Source organism: Mesitornis unicolor, unplaced genomic scaffold (genome assembly GCF_000695765.1).
Source record: "Mesitornis unicolor isolate BGI_N332 unplaced genomic scaffold, ASM69576v1 scaffold9181, whole genome shotgun sequence".
Classification (NCBI taxonomy): domain Eukaryota; kingdom Metazoa; phylum Chordata; class Aves; order Mesitornithiformes; family Mesitornithidae; genus Mesitornis; species Mesitornis unicolor.
Window position 1 is genome coordinate 151,208 of NW_010161697.1, and position 13,683 is coordinate 164,890.

At 42.5% G+C, this 13,683-nt stretch overlaps 1 protein-coding gene across 1 annotated transcript in view; it reads left to right on the forward strand.

Moving 5' to 3' along the window:
* LOC104547627 (cyclic AMP-responsive element-binding protein 5) overlaps positions 1–13,220 on the forward strand; it is a gene marked incomplete at its 3' end in the record, with an annotated part of 143,104 nt that extends 129,884 nt beyond the window's left edge. The window contains exons 5-6 of the mRNA XM_010193410.1: positions 10,863–10,989; positions 13,110–13,220. Coding sequence (XP_010191712.1) covers positions 10,863–10,989; positions 13,110–13,220 — 238 coding nt within the window. The remainder of the gene's footprint in view (positions 1–10,862; positions 10,990–13,109) is intronic.
* Between the last annotated feature and the right edge of the window lie 463 nt (positions 13,221–13,683).

Genomic DNA, 13,683 nt, shown 5'->3' on the forward strand with positions numbered 1-13,683 from the left:
ACTGGAAATTGTGATGACAGTATGCACTTTGTTGCAAGAATAAAATAACTTTTTTCAATGCCTGCTCTTTTTTTGCCATCCCTCTTAGCATGCATGCATGCATAGGGAGAGAGAAGTTCCCATGTGTCTGTGGTTGCGCATGAGTGGACAATGGCTTTTACCAGGTATCACTTCTTCCTCTTGCTGGAAACCTTTGCTGGTCTGTGCTAGCATCTGAGTGTCAGTGAAATCTCCAGCAGCCGCTACCTGTCATGCTCCTGTCATTGCCGTAGGGCATTTCTGGAGAGCACCGTTCAGTAATAAATGCCATGCTGGGGGACTTTATTGGCAAATAGCAGCTAACATGTTTTCCACCCTTCAGTGAAATTTGCCTTAGCTTTGTAAAATACGCTGTAGATGAGTTTGGGATTCCTGTTTGCTCAACTGTTTCTCTTAATCAGCAGTTAGTCCCGTTGAGATGTAGGCAGAGAAGGCAATGCGAGCTCTTTAAATAACGAGAGCAGACAGCGCTGGCTCGGAGCTGCTCTCTGTCGAAGTACAGCTGCAGCACTTCTCCACAACTTTGTTCTCTCTGCCTTCAGATTCACCTCTTCCCCGCGCTGCTCATCATTTGTACTCATACAGCTGCCAGTTGGGATTTTTAGCATGTTTAAGAGATGAAGTGCGTGCAAAGGTTCCTCCCAGGAAATGGCATATATTAATTTTGATCTTTATGAAAGTTTGAAAGGAATCAGTGAAGTGGGTTGAGGGTGGGAAGAGGGTCACTGAAGATATATAGCTATATCGCACCTCTAAGATATTTTTACATCTGGAGGTGACTTGCTAAACGGGTAATTGAGAGCACACCCTAATGTACGTACGCCTCTCCCTCCTCCCCTGCTGCCACCCACTGAAGCAACCAGCAGCTTTAAGACACTGAGCACATTTGGGGCTGTGACCATGGTGGGCCATGCACAAATACTAACTTTTCTCTGGGCTGTGGAAAGAGCGTGGCACTGCAGGAGCATGTGCTGATGGCTGAAGTGCTAGGGAAGCAATGAGCATTAAAAATCATAGAGTATTGCTATGGTTTTCTTTATGCAGGATGGGATTAAGAGCTGGCTTTTGGTCTGCTGCTGCTGTGTCATCTTACACTTTTCCAAGCTTCTAATTTTCTATTTTATTTACTTGCTATTTTGTTTTAGAAATCATGTTTGTATTATCTTATATAATGCCTTTCTTAAGGATTCCTATGATATGTGTTACTTCTATAGTATTTTTTATGTTGAGGGTAGAATTTAAATCTCAGTAAATCAGTCATCTCGCATGTATATACCTACTTGTTTTCCTCACAGTGACTGTGGGCAAACTCTGCTTTCCACAGTGCATACAGCATAATTGTGATTTGTCAATGTTAGACAGACTGAATCTGCCAGTGGCAGATGCTGGAGTGTTTTTCTCTCACTGAGACTGTTTTCATTAGTCAATCTTTTTCTAGCAAATTGTGACCAAATTGATGCTCGAAGTCCAACTGTGGTGTTATGGCTATGTGTGCTGTAAGTTGTATTGCCACATGGCCTTGAGGCCTAGCAACAATTAGAGCCACTGTCTTTGGCTTTGTACAAGCTCTAGACTCATGAAAATTAATGAGAAGCTGATGGATAAAGTTTTCTTCATTTTCACATATATGGAGCTGAAGAAAGATAAGGATTCAAGGATTCAGATTAATCCTTTTTTTTCTTTTTTTCAAAGTTGCTGGAAGCTGTTTTTGAGGTTCCCTGTGTCTTTCTGCTGACTACCCACAGCAGCTGTATTTCTGTGGGGACCTAAGTAAGGTGCCTGAAGTACATTGGCTGTAATCGGAAACCAGCCTCTGCTGTTTTAATTCAGGACCCTTTTCCCAGCCTCTTTGAGCACCACAACCTTCCTTCTCTAACTTTTACAACACTGGATGTGGGGGCATAGGGAGGGGACGTTGAGGAAGAAGTTAAGAGATCTTAAGCCATCCAAAGCATGAGGTCTTCATAGCAGTCCTGTCTGCCTGCAGGCATATGAGATGATCAGCAAGTACATCTTTCCTAGACATTCAGGCAGGCAAACATCTCCAAAACACAGGGGCATGAAACTGCTGCCACGGCATCCATCATCCTGTGGAGGACAGTGAAAATATGTCCTGTCATCTTTGACATTTTAATTGAAAAGAAAGCTTACACAGATTTCGACCTTAAGCAGTGTGTTTATACAAGTGTATACAGAGGACTAATCTGTCAGTTCAGAGCAGGCTCATTGCTATAGGAGTTGGTTTAGTAACTGAACAATCCAACATTAGCTCACACACCTTGCCTTGTTCCATGCCTCAATAATTTTTAGTAGAAATACTTTGCCTAGAGGCATGCAGTTATTAAAAAAGAGGCTCAGCTTGCTTAAAGTCTGGAATTATTAGCTCATGGTAACAAGCCTGCACTGGAGAAACTGTTGGTTCTTTGTTTTCATGACTTTGCTGTAATTCACCGTCTTATTTTTCAGAGACAAACTTCTGCTTTGTTTGGGTAGTTAAAAAAAAAACACAAAAAACCCCCAAAAACCTCAAAACAAAACAAAACAAACAAAAAAACCAAAGAAAAAATAAATCACTTCAAAAAGATTTTTTTTCATTTTTATTATAAAGCATGGTTTACAAAGCTCTTTTATCTTAGTATTTCTATTAAATTGCACTGGTCCAAATAATAAGGGTAAATAGAAGGAGAATTGTGAGAAGTTTGTTTTATCACATTTCCAGTATAGGGAATCTGTTGGTTGTGTGTACTCACAGAGAGATCGCCAAAAACCCTCTCAGCCCTTTAAAAGTAAAAAGAGCTTTTTTCCAGCCTTTTTGCAACCTACTGTTTTTTCAGATGCAAAGTTATGAAGGTCAAACAAAACCCATTTGCACTGCTCCAGTGTGTTTGTGAATGGAGTCCCTTGAACAAGTGAAGGCTCCAGCACCTTTAGGTAGCACAAACCTGGCAGAAGAGTTACTTGGTGTACAGTTGTGACTTTTGTCTGGATTCTGGGGATAAGTCTCTTTCCAGCTGTTGAACCTGTTGACATTTTTCCTTGATGAGCCTTAAATTTTCTTACATTTTATTTTGTCTTAAGACCAACACTTAAAAAGAATGGACATGTTAGAAAGTGCTTTATTGCTGTTTCTATTCCTGGTTTTAAGTCAGCTGCCATTTGGTGCATTTGTGTATTACTGCTCCCTTTTTTCTTCAGTAAAAACGTATACACCTTTATTTGTGGTGATGCAAAATCATTTGTTTTCCTGAAGAATTAAGCTCAGTCCTGTCTGATCTGGGAGGCCATGATGACAGTGGAATCAGTTTGACATTGTTGATTGCTTTTATGATCAAATCATGTTGCTGCTGCAGGTTTTTGTTTTTACCCCACTTTTTAATTTTATTACAAAAATGTTCTTTGTAATCCCTTGAAAACCTGCCTTTCGCAGCGTTTCCTTGTTTTGCTTTAGCTATGCCATTATCCTCTACGTATCATTTGTGAGTTCCAGCTGTGTGCATAACACTGTGCAGAACATAAACTTCTCCAAGGAGGTTGTAGTCTAAGAAACCATTCTAGCTTTTCTTATTTTTCTTGTAATGGGTCAGGCAATAGGACCCAGTGAAATATTTAGAGGGAAGAGAAGACTGAAACCAGCAGTTTCTAAGACCTGTAAGAGCCAAAAGGCAAATGTTAATGGGTTCTGTGAAGCTTCCAAGGACCTGCTGGTCCTTGTACTTATGCTGAATTTGCAGAGGCTCCTTAAACATGTGTTCAGGAAATATAGGTGGCATTAGCACAGTTGCAGTTTCTAAAGGCAAGATTTATCATTGACTAAATCTTTAAATAGAGTTTGGCCCACTAAATATATTACAGCGGTAGGGCTGCTGATTTGTGGGGCTTTTCTCCTACAAGCTCAGGTGAAAAGTACAGAATTCTTAACAAATTTTGGAGACATTTTCCCACAAGTTTCTAATATTTTACTGCACATATATCCTCTCCCTTTTTTTTTTCCTTTTTCTTTCCCTTCAGTTAGGTGTTCTGTCTCTGTGAATTAAAGCAAGTGAGCAGGAATCCATTTCTGATGGAGTTGCTTTATTCCCAGTGAACATCTTCTCGTGTGACATCAAAGGATATGTGAATTGAGAAGTGACATCTCTCTGCTTGCTTTTGACTTTGTCCTTATCATTTCATATCTGTATACTGCATCTTTCATGCTCCTTTTTTGATGTTTGTCGCTGATTTCCTTCTACCTCTGTGGCTGTGTATGATTTGTTATCTTAATTGTTCCAGCTCTCCTCAAACACTTACATGGGCTTTCCCTTCACTTCGGAATCAAGCTTCTTGTCTTTAAGACTTTTTGCAGCTTAGCCTTATCTTATCTCAGTCCTCCAGTTTCTCCTTGCAGTGTCAAGCATCGCTTTCACTTTGCCAGTGTCTTTAACATCAGCTAGTTTTTGTTTCCAAGGCTGAAATAAATTCTTGTCCAACACTGGGAAAATAACTCATGGTAACAAATATATAATAATATATGCAGAGTCTGTTTAAAAATCTCTACAGAAAGCACAGCTTTGTCTGAATGCACCCCAAATCCTCTGAGTTAGGAGCCACATTTTTCCCTCTCTAGAGTATTGCCCTTCCTGTGTCTCAATCTTAGTTACTCCCTTCCTCTTGCAAACTTCCTCGGTCCTGTTATTTCTGAGAATATAAGTTAAATAAAAAACATACAAAGAATCGAAAAAGCAACCAGAGGAGTGCCACTAAACTGTCTGCATTTCTTTAGCGTATTTATTTGCTTGTGTGTTCTATCTCCATCTTCTACTTTTCATCTGTTTTGTGTCTCTAGATTGTAAACACACTGTGTAAGAATTGTCTCTTATCTGTGTTTGTACAGTGCCAGGCTCAATGGGGTCCTGGTCCCGACTGGGACCTTTGGGCACCATGGCGGTATAAATGTCTGCTACTGATAATAATAATCTACCCACATCATGCAGATGTCTGAATTGTCTGAGAAATACAAACAAGGATCTTTACTAGGTTGGCAGAAAGCCATTAATTTTAGGTGCCAGTTTTCTTTTCCCCTGAATATGGTTTGGCTCTCTGAAAAACCTGGCGACACAAACCTCCCACTTCTTGGAAAGCTTGGCTCTCCAGTGATGCTGTGATTAAAATATCATTAAATGTGGGATATGGCAGGTCAGGTGAGGTTCCTGCAACTATGTGAGGTATCCCAAGTACTTGTCTGATGCTTTGTTGTTGCTTTCCTTTGAGTTTGTTTTTTCTTTCCTCCTCTGAATGACAAATGAATGCATTGAGACTAGACAGAACTGCCCTACTTTTGCAGGGGAGGGAGCACTTCAAATAAAGGGCTGTGAATGAGGAAAGCTATAGTTGGATCGATAGGCATAAATAATGGCACTGAGCATCAAACAACAGCAGACCAGCAGTAAGTAAGAAGCAGCCTCTCCAGTCAGGACACTTTTCTCAGCTTAAAACATCCCTTCCATTTCTTTGCCCTCTGACTGAATTTTTTGAATATTGAAGGCAAAGACAGCACTTGGGTCAGGTACTCTGTCCTCAGTAGCTGCTCTGGAAGTGGTTTGCAGCTGGTCGGTAGAACCACATACTCCAGTGAACTTACTTTTTAGCAATGAAAAGTTTAATTTTTACGATACCTGGTTCTCAATGAGATATTCAGAGGGTTGACCATGGCCAACTGTGCTCATTCTCAGTATGGTAGTCTACTTAGATGCTCCAGCCTGAAAGCTGCCCAAACCACATGCATATACTGACATACCTTGAGAAGATCCAGGCTGCTGGTATGCAGTGGACATTCCTCATTACATTACATTCACCTGCATCTTTCTGTTGCTTCCACTCACTCTCCCTCATTTTGTCCTTGGTCTGTAAGCTTTTTGGGGCAGGACCTCACCCACAGTTTTTAAACCAAGGCTCCTAGGCACTGTTGTAATAAATATATATGTATGGACATAAACATATATACATACATATATATAAAGAAATGATGAAAGTCTGGACAAATCTGGATTGTACAACTGGAGCGTGGTGCAGAAATGCCTGACCCAGTGCTGACCCAACATGACGAATTGCCACAGCACAACCAGCCACCTCTGGGCTGCTCCTGTATGAGCTGGCTGGGTCTGGAGGCCATGGAAAGTCAAGAGACTAGTTCCTTTGCTCCAGTGCAACTCCAGAAACTTACTGTTTTACTTTTTCCACACCAGAGCTAACTAAAGTAGAACAAACTGGGTTGTGGTGTAGGTATTCTTGCTGACCTTACATGAATGCTGCATGCAGGAGAGTAAGGAGCAGGAGAGGGGTTATGGTAAGACCCACTGACCTGGAGTGCTTTACCATAGTAGAAGACATACTGCAGTGCTACTTTAAATAGCATCAGTCCTTCTGCATGTAGCCCTGAATGGTCTTGGTCAGTACCAACCTCATCTCGTGAGACCTCAGCAGCAAACTGTCATCTGCAGAGACTGTCCTTGAAGACTACAAGTTAAGGGAAGCCTTGCCTTTTAATAGACGAATGTAGTGTTTAGTCATTGGACAGTCTAGAAAACTGGGTCAGATAGGTGTTGCATCATAGCAGGCAGAATATTTGGTATTAATTAAGAAGTCACATAGTGAAGTATATATCATAGATATCTGATTACATTAATGGAGTTACCTTTAATCATTGGGTAGAGTCATATGAAGGAACATGATCGAGTCACCATGGCTTAGCGGGGTACCGCCCATCTGTTTAAATGTTAGTAGGGATGACTCACAGTGTTAGCACGGCCGTGCAGAGGGAGGGGAGCCAACATGGTCAGTTACAGCAGCTTGGCTAACTCGTGGTATTTTACTAAGCCACCGTAACGCTATCCATCCAGGCCACATACGTCCAAAGAGAGAGTGTACAAACGCTGACTGAGGCCCCATCATGTCCAACTGGAACACAATGAAAATTCTTTAAGTTAGGAAAAACCCCACGGATGGCCAGATTTTCAGTAAGGTTGAGCACTTGCCAGTTCTCTATCTTATCTGTCCTTTATTTGTGGGCTGTTTGCCCAGCAACCCTATTTATTTAGCAGCACAGGTGCCAAGGAATTAAAATCCCTCAGTCAGCAATATTGACTGACAGGCCGCAGCCAGCACCCTCTCAGCATTTGCAAAGAGAGGAGCAGAGTTGACGTGTCCAACATGAAAAATAACAATTATGAACTCTCACTGACTTTCTTTGCTGCAGGATAGAAAGCAACAACAAAAGATTGTGTTGTCCTTGGAAGGAAATGTCTTAGACAAATTGAGTGTCTCAGCCTGTATGGTTCTGTGCCATACACCTTCCCTGAGCTCTGTGCAAGTGTGCATGAGGGTGTGCTGATCGATGGCCTATATTCAGTGTGGAAGCAATAGAGGTAGCCATGAGTACTGGCCGATGTAAGGCTTCCCTGATGGGGAGAGGAATCTGGTGTATGTTACGTAGCACTTTTATTGGTGGAGGGAGCACTGCAAGACTTTTCAACAAAGAGGGTCAACCTCGAGGCACAAGGTTTTGTGCCTTCTCTGCAAAAACGCACTTGGGGACAGGCTAGCACAGGTGTAGCAAGAAAAAATACCTGAAGTTCTGAGGAATTTTTCCTCTAGCTAAGTGTGAAGCATATGCAGACCCCCAAAGCGAAGCAGCATTCAAGGTGAAACGGGGGACAGCAAGGAAGCTTCTTTGCCATTTTAGTAAATACCAATAATTCCCTTTTGCCCAAGTCCCATATTCCCAAACTCATTAAGGCAATTTTGGAATTTTTTTTGGCTCTGGAACATGTAAGCAAAACTCAAACCGTGCAGTCCCTTGAGAATCACTTGGACGAGTTGCATAGGTCAGGCCAAAATAAGTTTCTGTCTAATAGCCTAACACCTAAGCTTATTATAAAACCGGTGAATTGTACAAAGGGTCTGTATGTGGGACAGTCTCAGAATGAATAAAGGAAGGGGGCTTGTTGTCGTGGTACTCATTTTACTTTGGTCCCACTGAAAATTCAAGTGATGTTTTTATTGAATACATGGCTTCTGTTAGCCAGTGCAGTTCCTGCAGGCTGTGGTGGACCCCAAGGGCTCTAGAGCTCAGGTGGGTGGGTGGGTGCATACCTCAGTCTCATCCCAGGACAGGTGTGAGAGTGCACCGGTGCTTTCTCCTTTCCTGCCCACTCTCCTGAGAGGGAACCCAGGGTGCATCCCTGGAAGGGGGTGCAGCACGCTCTTTTCTGCTGCTCAGCCCCACAGCGTGGGGGTCTCAGCCCATCCACCTGGCAGCTGCCTCATGGACTTATGAGACAGAGAAGTCCTGTTTGGGTGTGTTGTCTGCTGCTCTGCAGAGCTGTAGTTGTGTTGAGGATGGGCTGGTGGGAAGTGGGCTTTGCTTGTGGGGGTCACCACAGCCTCTGGAAACCAAACGGAGATTGTTCTCCTCCTCACATTCAGCCTGCTATCTCCTCACTTTTTTTCTTTTCAACGGATCACTGAATCTGCTTTTCATGCTATTTTGGCCCAGCCCTAATGATTTGTCAGTCCTCTTGTGTGAGTGAGTGCTGGTACATGGAGCAGCTGTATTTTAAGTGGAGAGTAGGATGGGTCTGAGGCTGTGTACATTATTTTCTGAGCTCATTTTTCCTGCACTACATCCATTCCACTTACATATAAAATATTTATCCCACGGCTTCCCAGTTAAGCCTTGTGCTGAGCTGACCACAGAGTCCCTTATCCCAGAAGCTGATTCATGCTCGCTCACAGCACTTCTTGCACCCTCTTGCAGGGTTATGACACCAATTTAAGAGACATTGTCTTGAGTTTTTTTTGAGGGAGGTATGAAGATGTACATCATATTCCTCCATCAGCAGATAACCAGGGAGGCATAGGAAGAACTTATTGTCTGTATCTAAGATACATTTGTTATTAGCTTTTGGTGGGGTTTATTTTTCGTTTTGTTTTCATTGTTGTTTTTTTTCCTTCTGAAGAAGTACTGTATGTGTCTGGGAGGATTTTTAAAACATCCTTCGAAACACAGGCTTTTTCTCTCTATAGAGAACCAAGACAAAAGGATGGGTTCAGTTGTGTGCAGCTGCTAAAGAGAGGGCAGCTGAGGGCAGAGAGGTGGGAGGAGCAGAGGTGCCTGCGTACAAGGCAGTGGGCAGAGCAACGACTTTGAGGTGGCATTTGTTGGGACAAAAATGTTTCTGGGAGGAGTGGGCTTATCCAAGGGAGAAATACTAGGGAGTTTTTGGGAAGAGAGGTTTTAGGGCAGAAGAGGATGAGCCTTGTATGTCAGAAGAAGCTGGTGTTGCCATGAGACAGGCACCTCTGCTTCGGAAGCCTGGATGTGGTGCCCTCCATACGGGATGTCTGTGAACCCCATTGCTCACAGCCTTTGGCCTCTTTGCTTGTTTTTAGATAAATGGAAGTGACAGCTAAAGTTAGAGGAGGGGTGCAGGTATTAATGATTGCCAGTATCGCTCACAATTGAGGGGGCAAGAACTAAAGCCCCGTCATTTGGTGCGTCACGGTTCAGACCAAGTGGGAGAAGCGACTGTGTTCCCCCTCACAGCTCTGAGGTTACAGCTCTGCTTCCCTGACCAGCCCAGCCCAATTTTGGGGCTTTCATGAGTCACTATGAATTTGTCACTGAAGCAAAGGATACTTCTGCCAAGGTTAAAAATGAACCCTGATGTTTAGGGGCTCCAAACAGCTTTAGACTCCTTCCATGCTTCGCCCTACAGAGGCTCTGCAGGCTCCTGTACTATACCCCCTTCTCTCCGGTCCTTCTTTAGGGGTATCTTTCCTGCCTAATAAACAGTGTAAACTGTGTTCTATAATGCAGAGCACCTTACTCTGTGGGAATTTAATGTACTAGCTTGTGGCAATGTTTGTTGAGGCACTGTATGTGAAAGCTTACTTAGCTTCATGCTTCTTTGAAAAGATAAGTTATATTTACCCCAAACTTCAAGAAACTCATACCTTCATCATAACTAAAAAGAAAAAATAAATAAAAGTTGACTAACTAACTCCCAAGACCACATTCTTAAAAGCTATTTTCAAAGAGTAGTCCTAGCTTTGTTTAATCCATTAATTTTATGATTCTTCTTTGTGACTGGGCCTGCTTTCTCACATGCGCTCTTCTCCCTGTGCTATACTTAGAAAAATCCTTCTAAATCATTTGAACTCCTTTTGCCAAAATAACTTACTCTGCTTTTTTATAAACTGTACTTTTTACCTTTACAAGCTACTTAATCTGAATGTAATTTTGCTAATTTTCTTTTCTTTTTCCCATATTCTGTGCCCTGGTGACATGCTAACTGGTAAAATCAGGAACCTCGCTTTGGAACAAAGTCTTGGTAGAGTTTCACAAGAGAGATATAAACAGCGAGATTAAATACTCATTTTAGAGTAGTTCATTTAGAGATGTTAAAATGTCAAAATTCATGCAAGAGTGTTTAATTTTCTCTCATAGTCTGCAAAACGATCATCCAGATATTTTTGTTCCCAAGGGCTGAATTTACAACAATGCACTGCTGCAGAATGCGCCCCCTGAGAATGCACCCCACTGAGACTGACTGCTATGTTTCTATTAATGTTCTATCAGATGAACTCTACTGGTGCTTTAACTGATGAATAGCAGAGGGAAGGTGATTTCATCTGTTTCTTGAAAACTTTCTGTTCTACTTATTTATGCGGGAGAGGACAAATCCGCGCCTGCTTGTCGAGAGTTGCCTGTGCCTAGCAATGGCTGTCATGGTGAGGCTCATTTTGATTTCCATAGCCCCTGACAGCTTTTTCTTCTTTTCTCCTAGGCCTGTCCCAGGTTCTCTGTCTTCACTACTGCACCTACACAACCGACAAAGACAGCCCATGCCTGCCTCTATGCCTGGCACCCTGCCCAACCCCACCATGCCTGGATCTTCTGCTGTACTCATGCCTGTAAGTTTTTTGGTTTGGGTGGGGGTTTTTTTGGGGGAAGGAACATCATTCTTTTGATTCAGCCTATACAGAGGTGAAAGTCTTCTGGATTTGCTAAAACATCAAAGTGTAATCAGCTAAGGAAGCTGGACCTTTTTCACTGCTTCATCTTACACAGGAGCATTTCTGGTGCAGCTAATGGCGTGCTAGTTAGTGTGAGAGTGATCAGAAACAGTTTACATGAGATTACAATTTCTGGTTCTCACACTTGGTCATGTAGGTGAGATCAGTATGTCTGTGGTGGCACAAAAAGATATTTCTCAAGTCAGACAAAACTAGAAAAGCCATGTATATAAGTTATGCCAGCAAACTCTAAGTAATCCTCTTGTTTGTGGGAGATAATCAGCTAACAAGAAAGAAATGTGACTTACTTTTCCAGACTGGTAACTTGCACTTAATTAGAATTTGGTCATGATCACTCATTTCTACAGAGATGGGAGTATTTCCCATCTTCTGGGAGACAAAGGATGCTTTGCAATTGTAGCTTCAAATTCTTAAATGGTTTTAACAACCCTTTCAGTGTAAGACATTCAGATAGATTAGGGCTGGAGATGAGTAGAGGTGGCATGGGGAAGAGGAGATTGGGAAAGGAAAAGTTTCTGTTTCCTTCAGTTCAGTTTGGAAGACAACCTGAGAACGATTGGCTGTGGGAGGGAGGAAAGCACTGCTTGTTCTGGCTTTGCTGGAGCAGGGGGTGCATTCCGCAGAGCTACAAAGGTTCAGATTTGGCAGCTGTTTGAGCAGACATTAATAAGTTATTAATTAGTAGCTTGTCAATAAGGCTCTCCTGGAATATCGAGCAGGAAGTTAAAAAAAAAATAAAACATGTCACTGTGGGCAGTTTTTTCTGGCATGGTTCCTAAGGAACCTGAAATGGAGCAAACATCCTGCTTCTCTGTATGTTCAGGGGCTTGGGGTTGCTGCCGAGAAGTCCTTTGGGCAGCTTTGCTTGCAGACAAGCAGGCGTGCGCTGACTGAGAGCCTTGGAGATGTGAGCATGGAGGCAAGACAGACCCTATCAGCGCTGGCTGCGCTGGCCGCAGCTCCTGCCCCACAGGAAGGGATGGCAGTGGGAGCTGCTCCTGCTCCATGAAGGATGTGAGGGCTACTCGCAGAGAGAGCTTCTCCCCACCAGCAGGCAGTAAGATACTGTCTTCTGCCCTGCTTGGAAGAGCTCAGGAGCATCCAAAAACTTACTTCTTGTATGAGCCCAGAGATTCAGAGGACTGGCCGGAAGCAAGGCAGGATGCTCCGGTTGATAGCAGCACAATAACCCTATTTACCATCCCTACCAATCATAGAATGGTTTGAGTTGGAAGGAACCTTAAAAATCATCTGGTCCAACTCCCCTGCCATGGACAGGGACACCTCCCACTAGACCAGGTTGCTCAGAACCTTAATGACTAGTCATGTAACAGGGCTTGCCTCTTTTCAGGGAAGACACTACAGGGAATTATTTCATCCAGTCCTCATTGCCATTAGGTTTTGTTTGGAAACTATATCCCTCCCACCCAGCCTAGTGAGATTAGCTTGCAGAAAGTGCGCAGAATAGCCAGAGGTTCTGCTTTGTTTTTTGCTATCTCAGCAGTGCATGAAAGCTTCCCTTACAGGACATATGAAAACTCTTCTCAGCTGAGCAGTACTAGTTTAGGAAAGAGAAGCCAACTTGTTTTCTATATACTCAAGATTGTAGATTTTTATTTATGTTTTTAGCAAGCTAAGTTAGGCTGCACTGACAGGGGAAGCCACAACTTTATACAGTGATGCTTTTAAAACCACTTAACTCCGAGTGTTGTTATACTGAAAAGGAGAAAATCATTACAAAAAAGCACAAACCTGGGTGGCGGCTACATTTGTTTAGTAAAGAAGCCTTTTCTTTATAATTAGCTGTGAGTTTTCAGGGCTGATTCTGATGAAACACACGCCTGCGTGCATACGCACATGCAGTTCACAGCACAGATTGTTATTTTTCCAGTCATGACTTAAAGAAATAAAATTGAGTCCATTTAAATAGAAACCAAGCATATATTCTTGCAAATGTTTCCAGAAGTTTTGAAACCTTTTTCTTTTTCTTTTAAAAGATGGAGCGACAAATGTCAATGAACTCCAACATCATGGGGATGCAGGGGCCGAACCTCAATAATCCGTGTGCTTCACCTCAAGTCCCCCCAATGCATTCAGAAGCCAAAATGGTAAAAAGAGAAAATTTTTAAAAAATATTTTCTTATATTTCGCTTGCATGCTGGTTACCCAGACAGTGGGGGATGTAGCCAGACACTGCTTACTTCATTCTTAGTCATGTGTTATACTCTTTTTTAATATGCTGCAGTAAATTGTCTTTTTGTGTATGAACTTTCAAGACATTCCTAGTCCTAGCTGAACTCTTGATGACAGGGAACTGAAGTGAAGGGTGGGCCATCTGATCCAAACTGTGTTAAATAGGATTTCTGGTACAGATTAGTAGAATTCAAAAAAATGGTCTGGTTGGTTCTCTGATGGTGTCTGTGCTCCACAACTTGGCTTAAAGAATTAATAATTCTTTAATAATTGGTTAATAATTAATGAAGTAAAAAGTGCCTGGTGCGGAGGGAGTGTACAGGTCCAGATAGGTACACGGTGTATCAGGGTAATGGCAGTGTTAGGAAAGCAGACTGA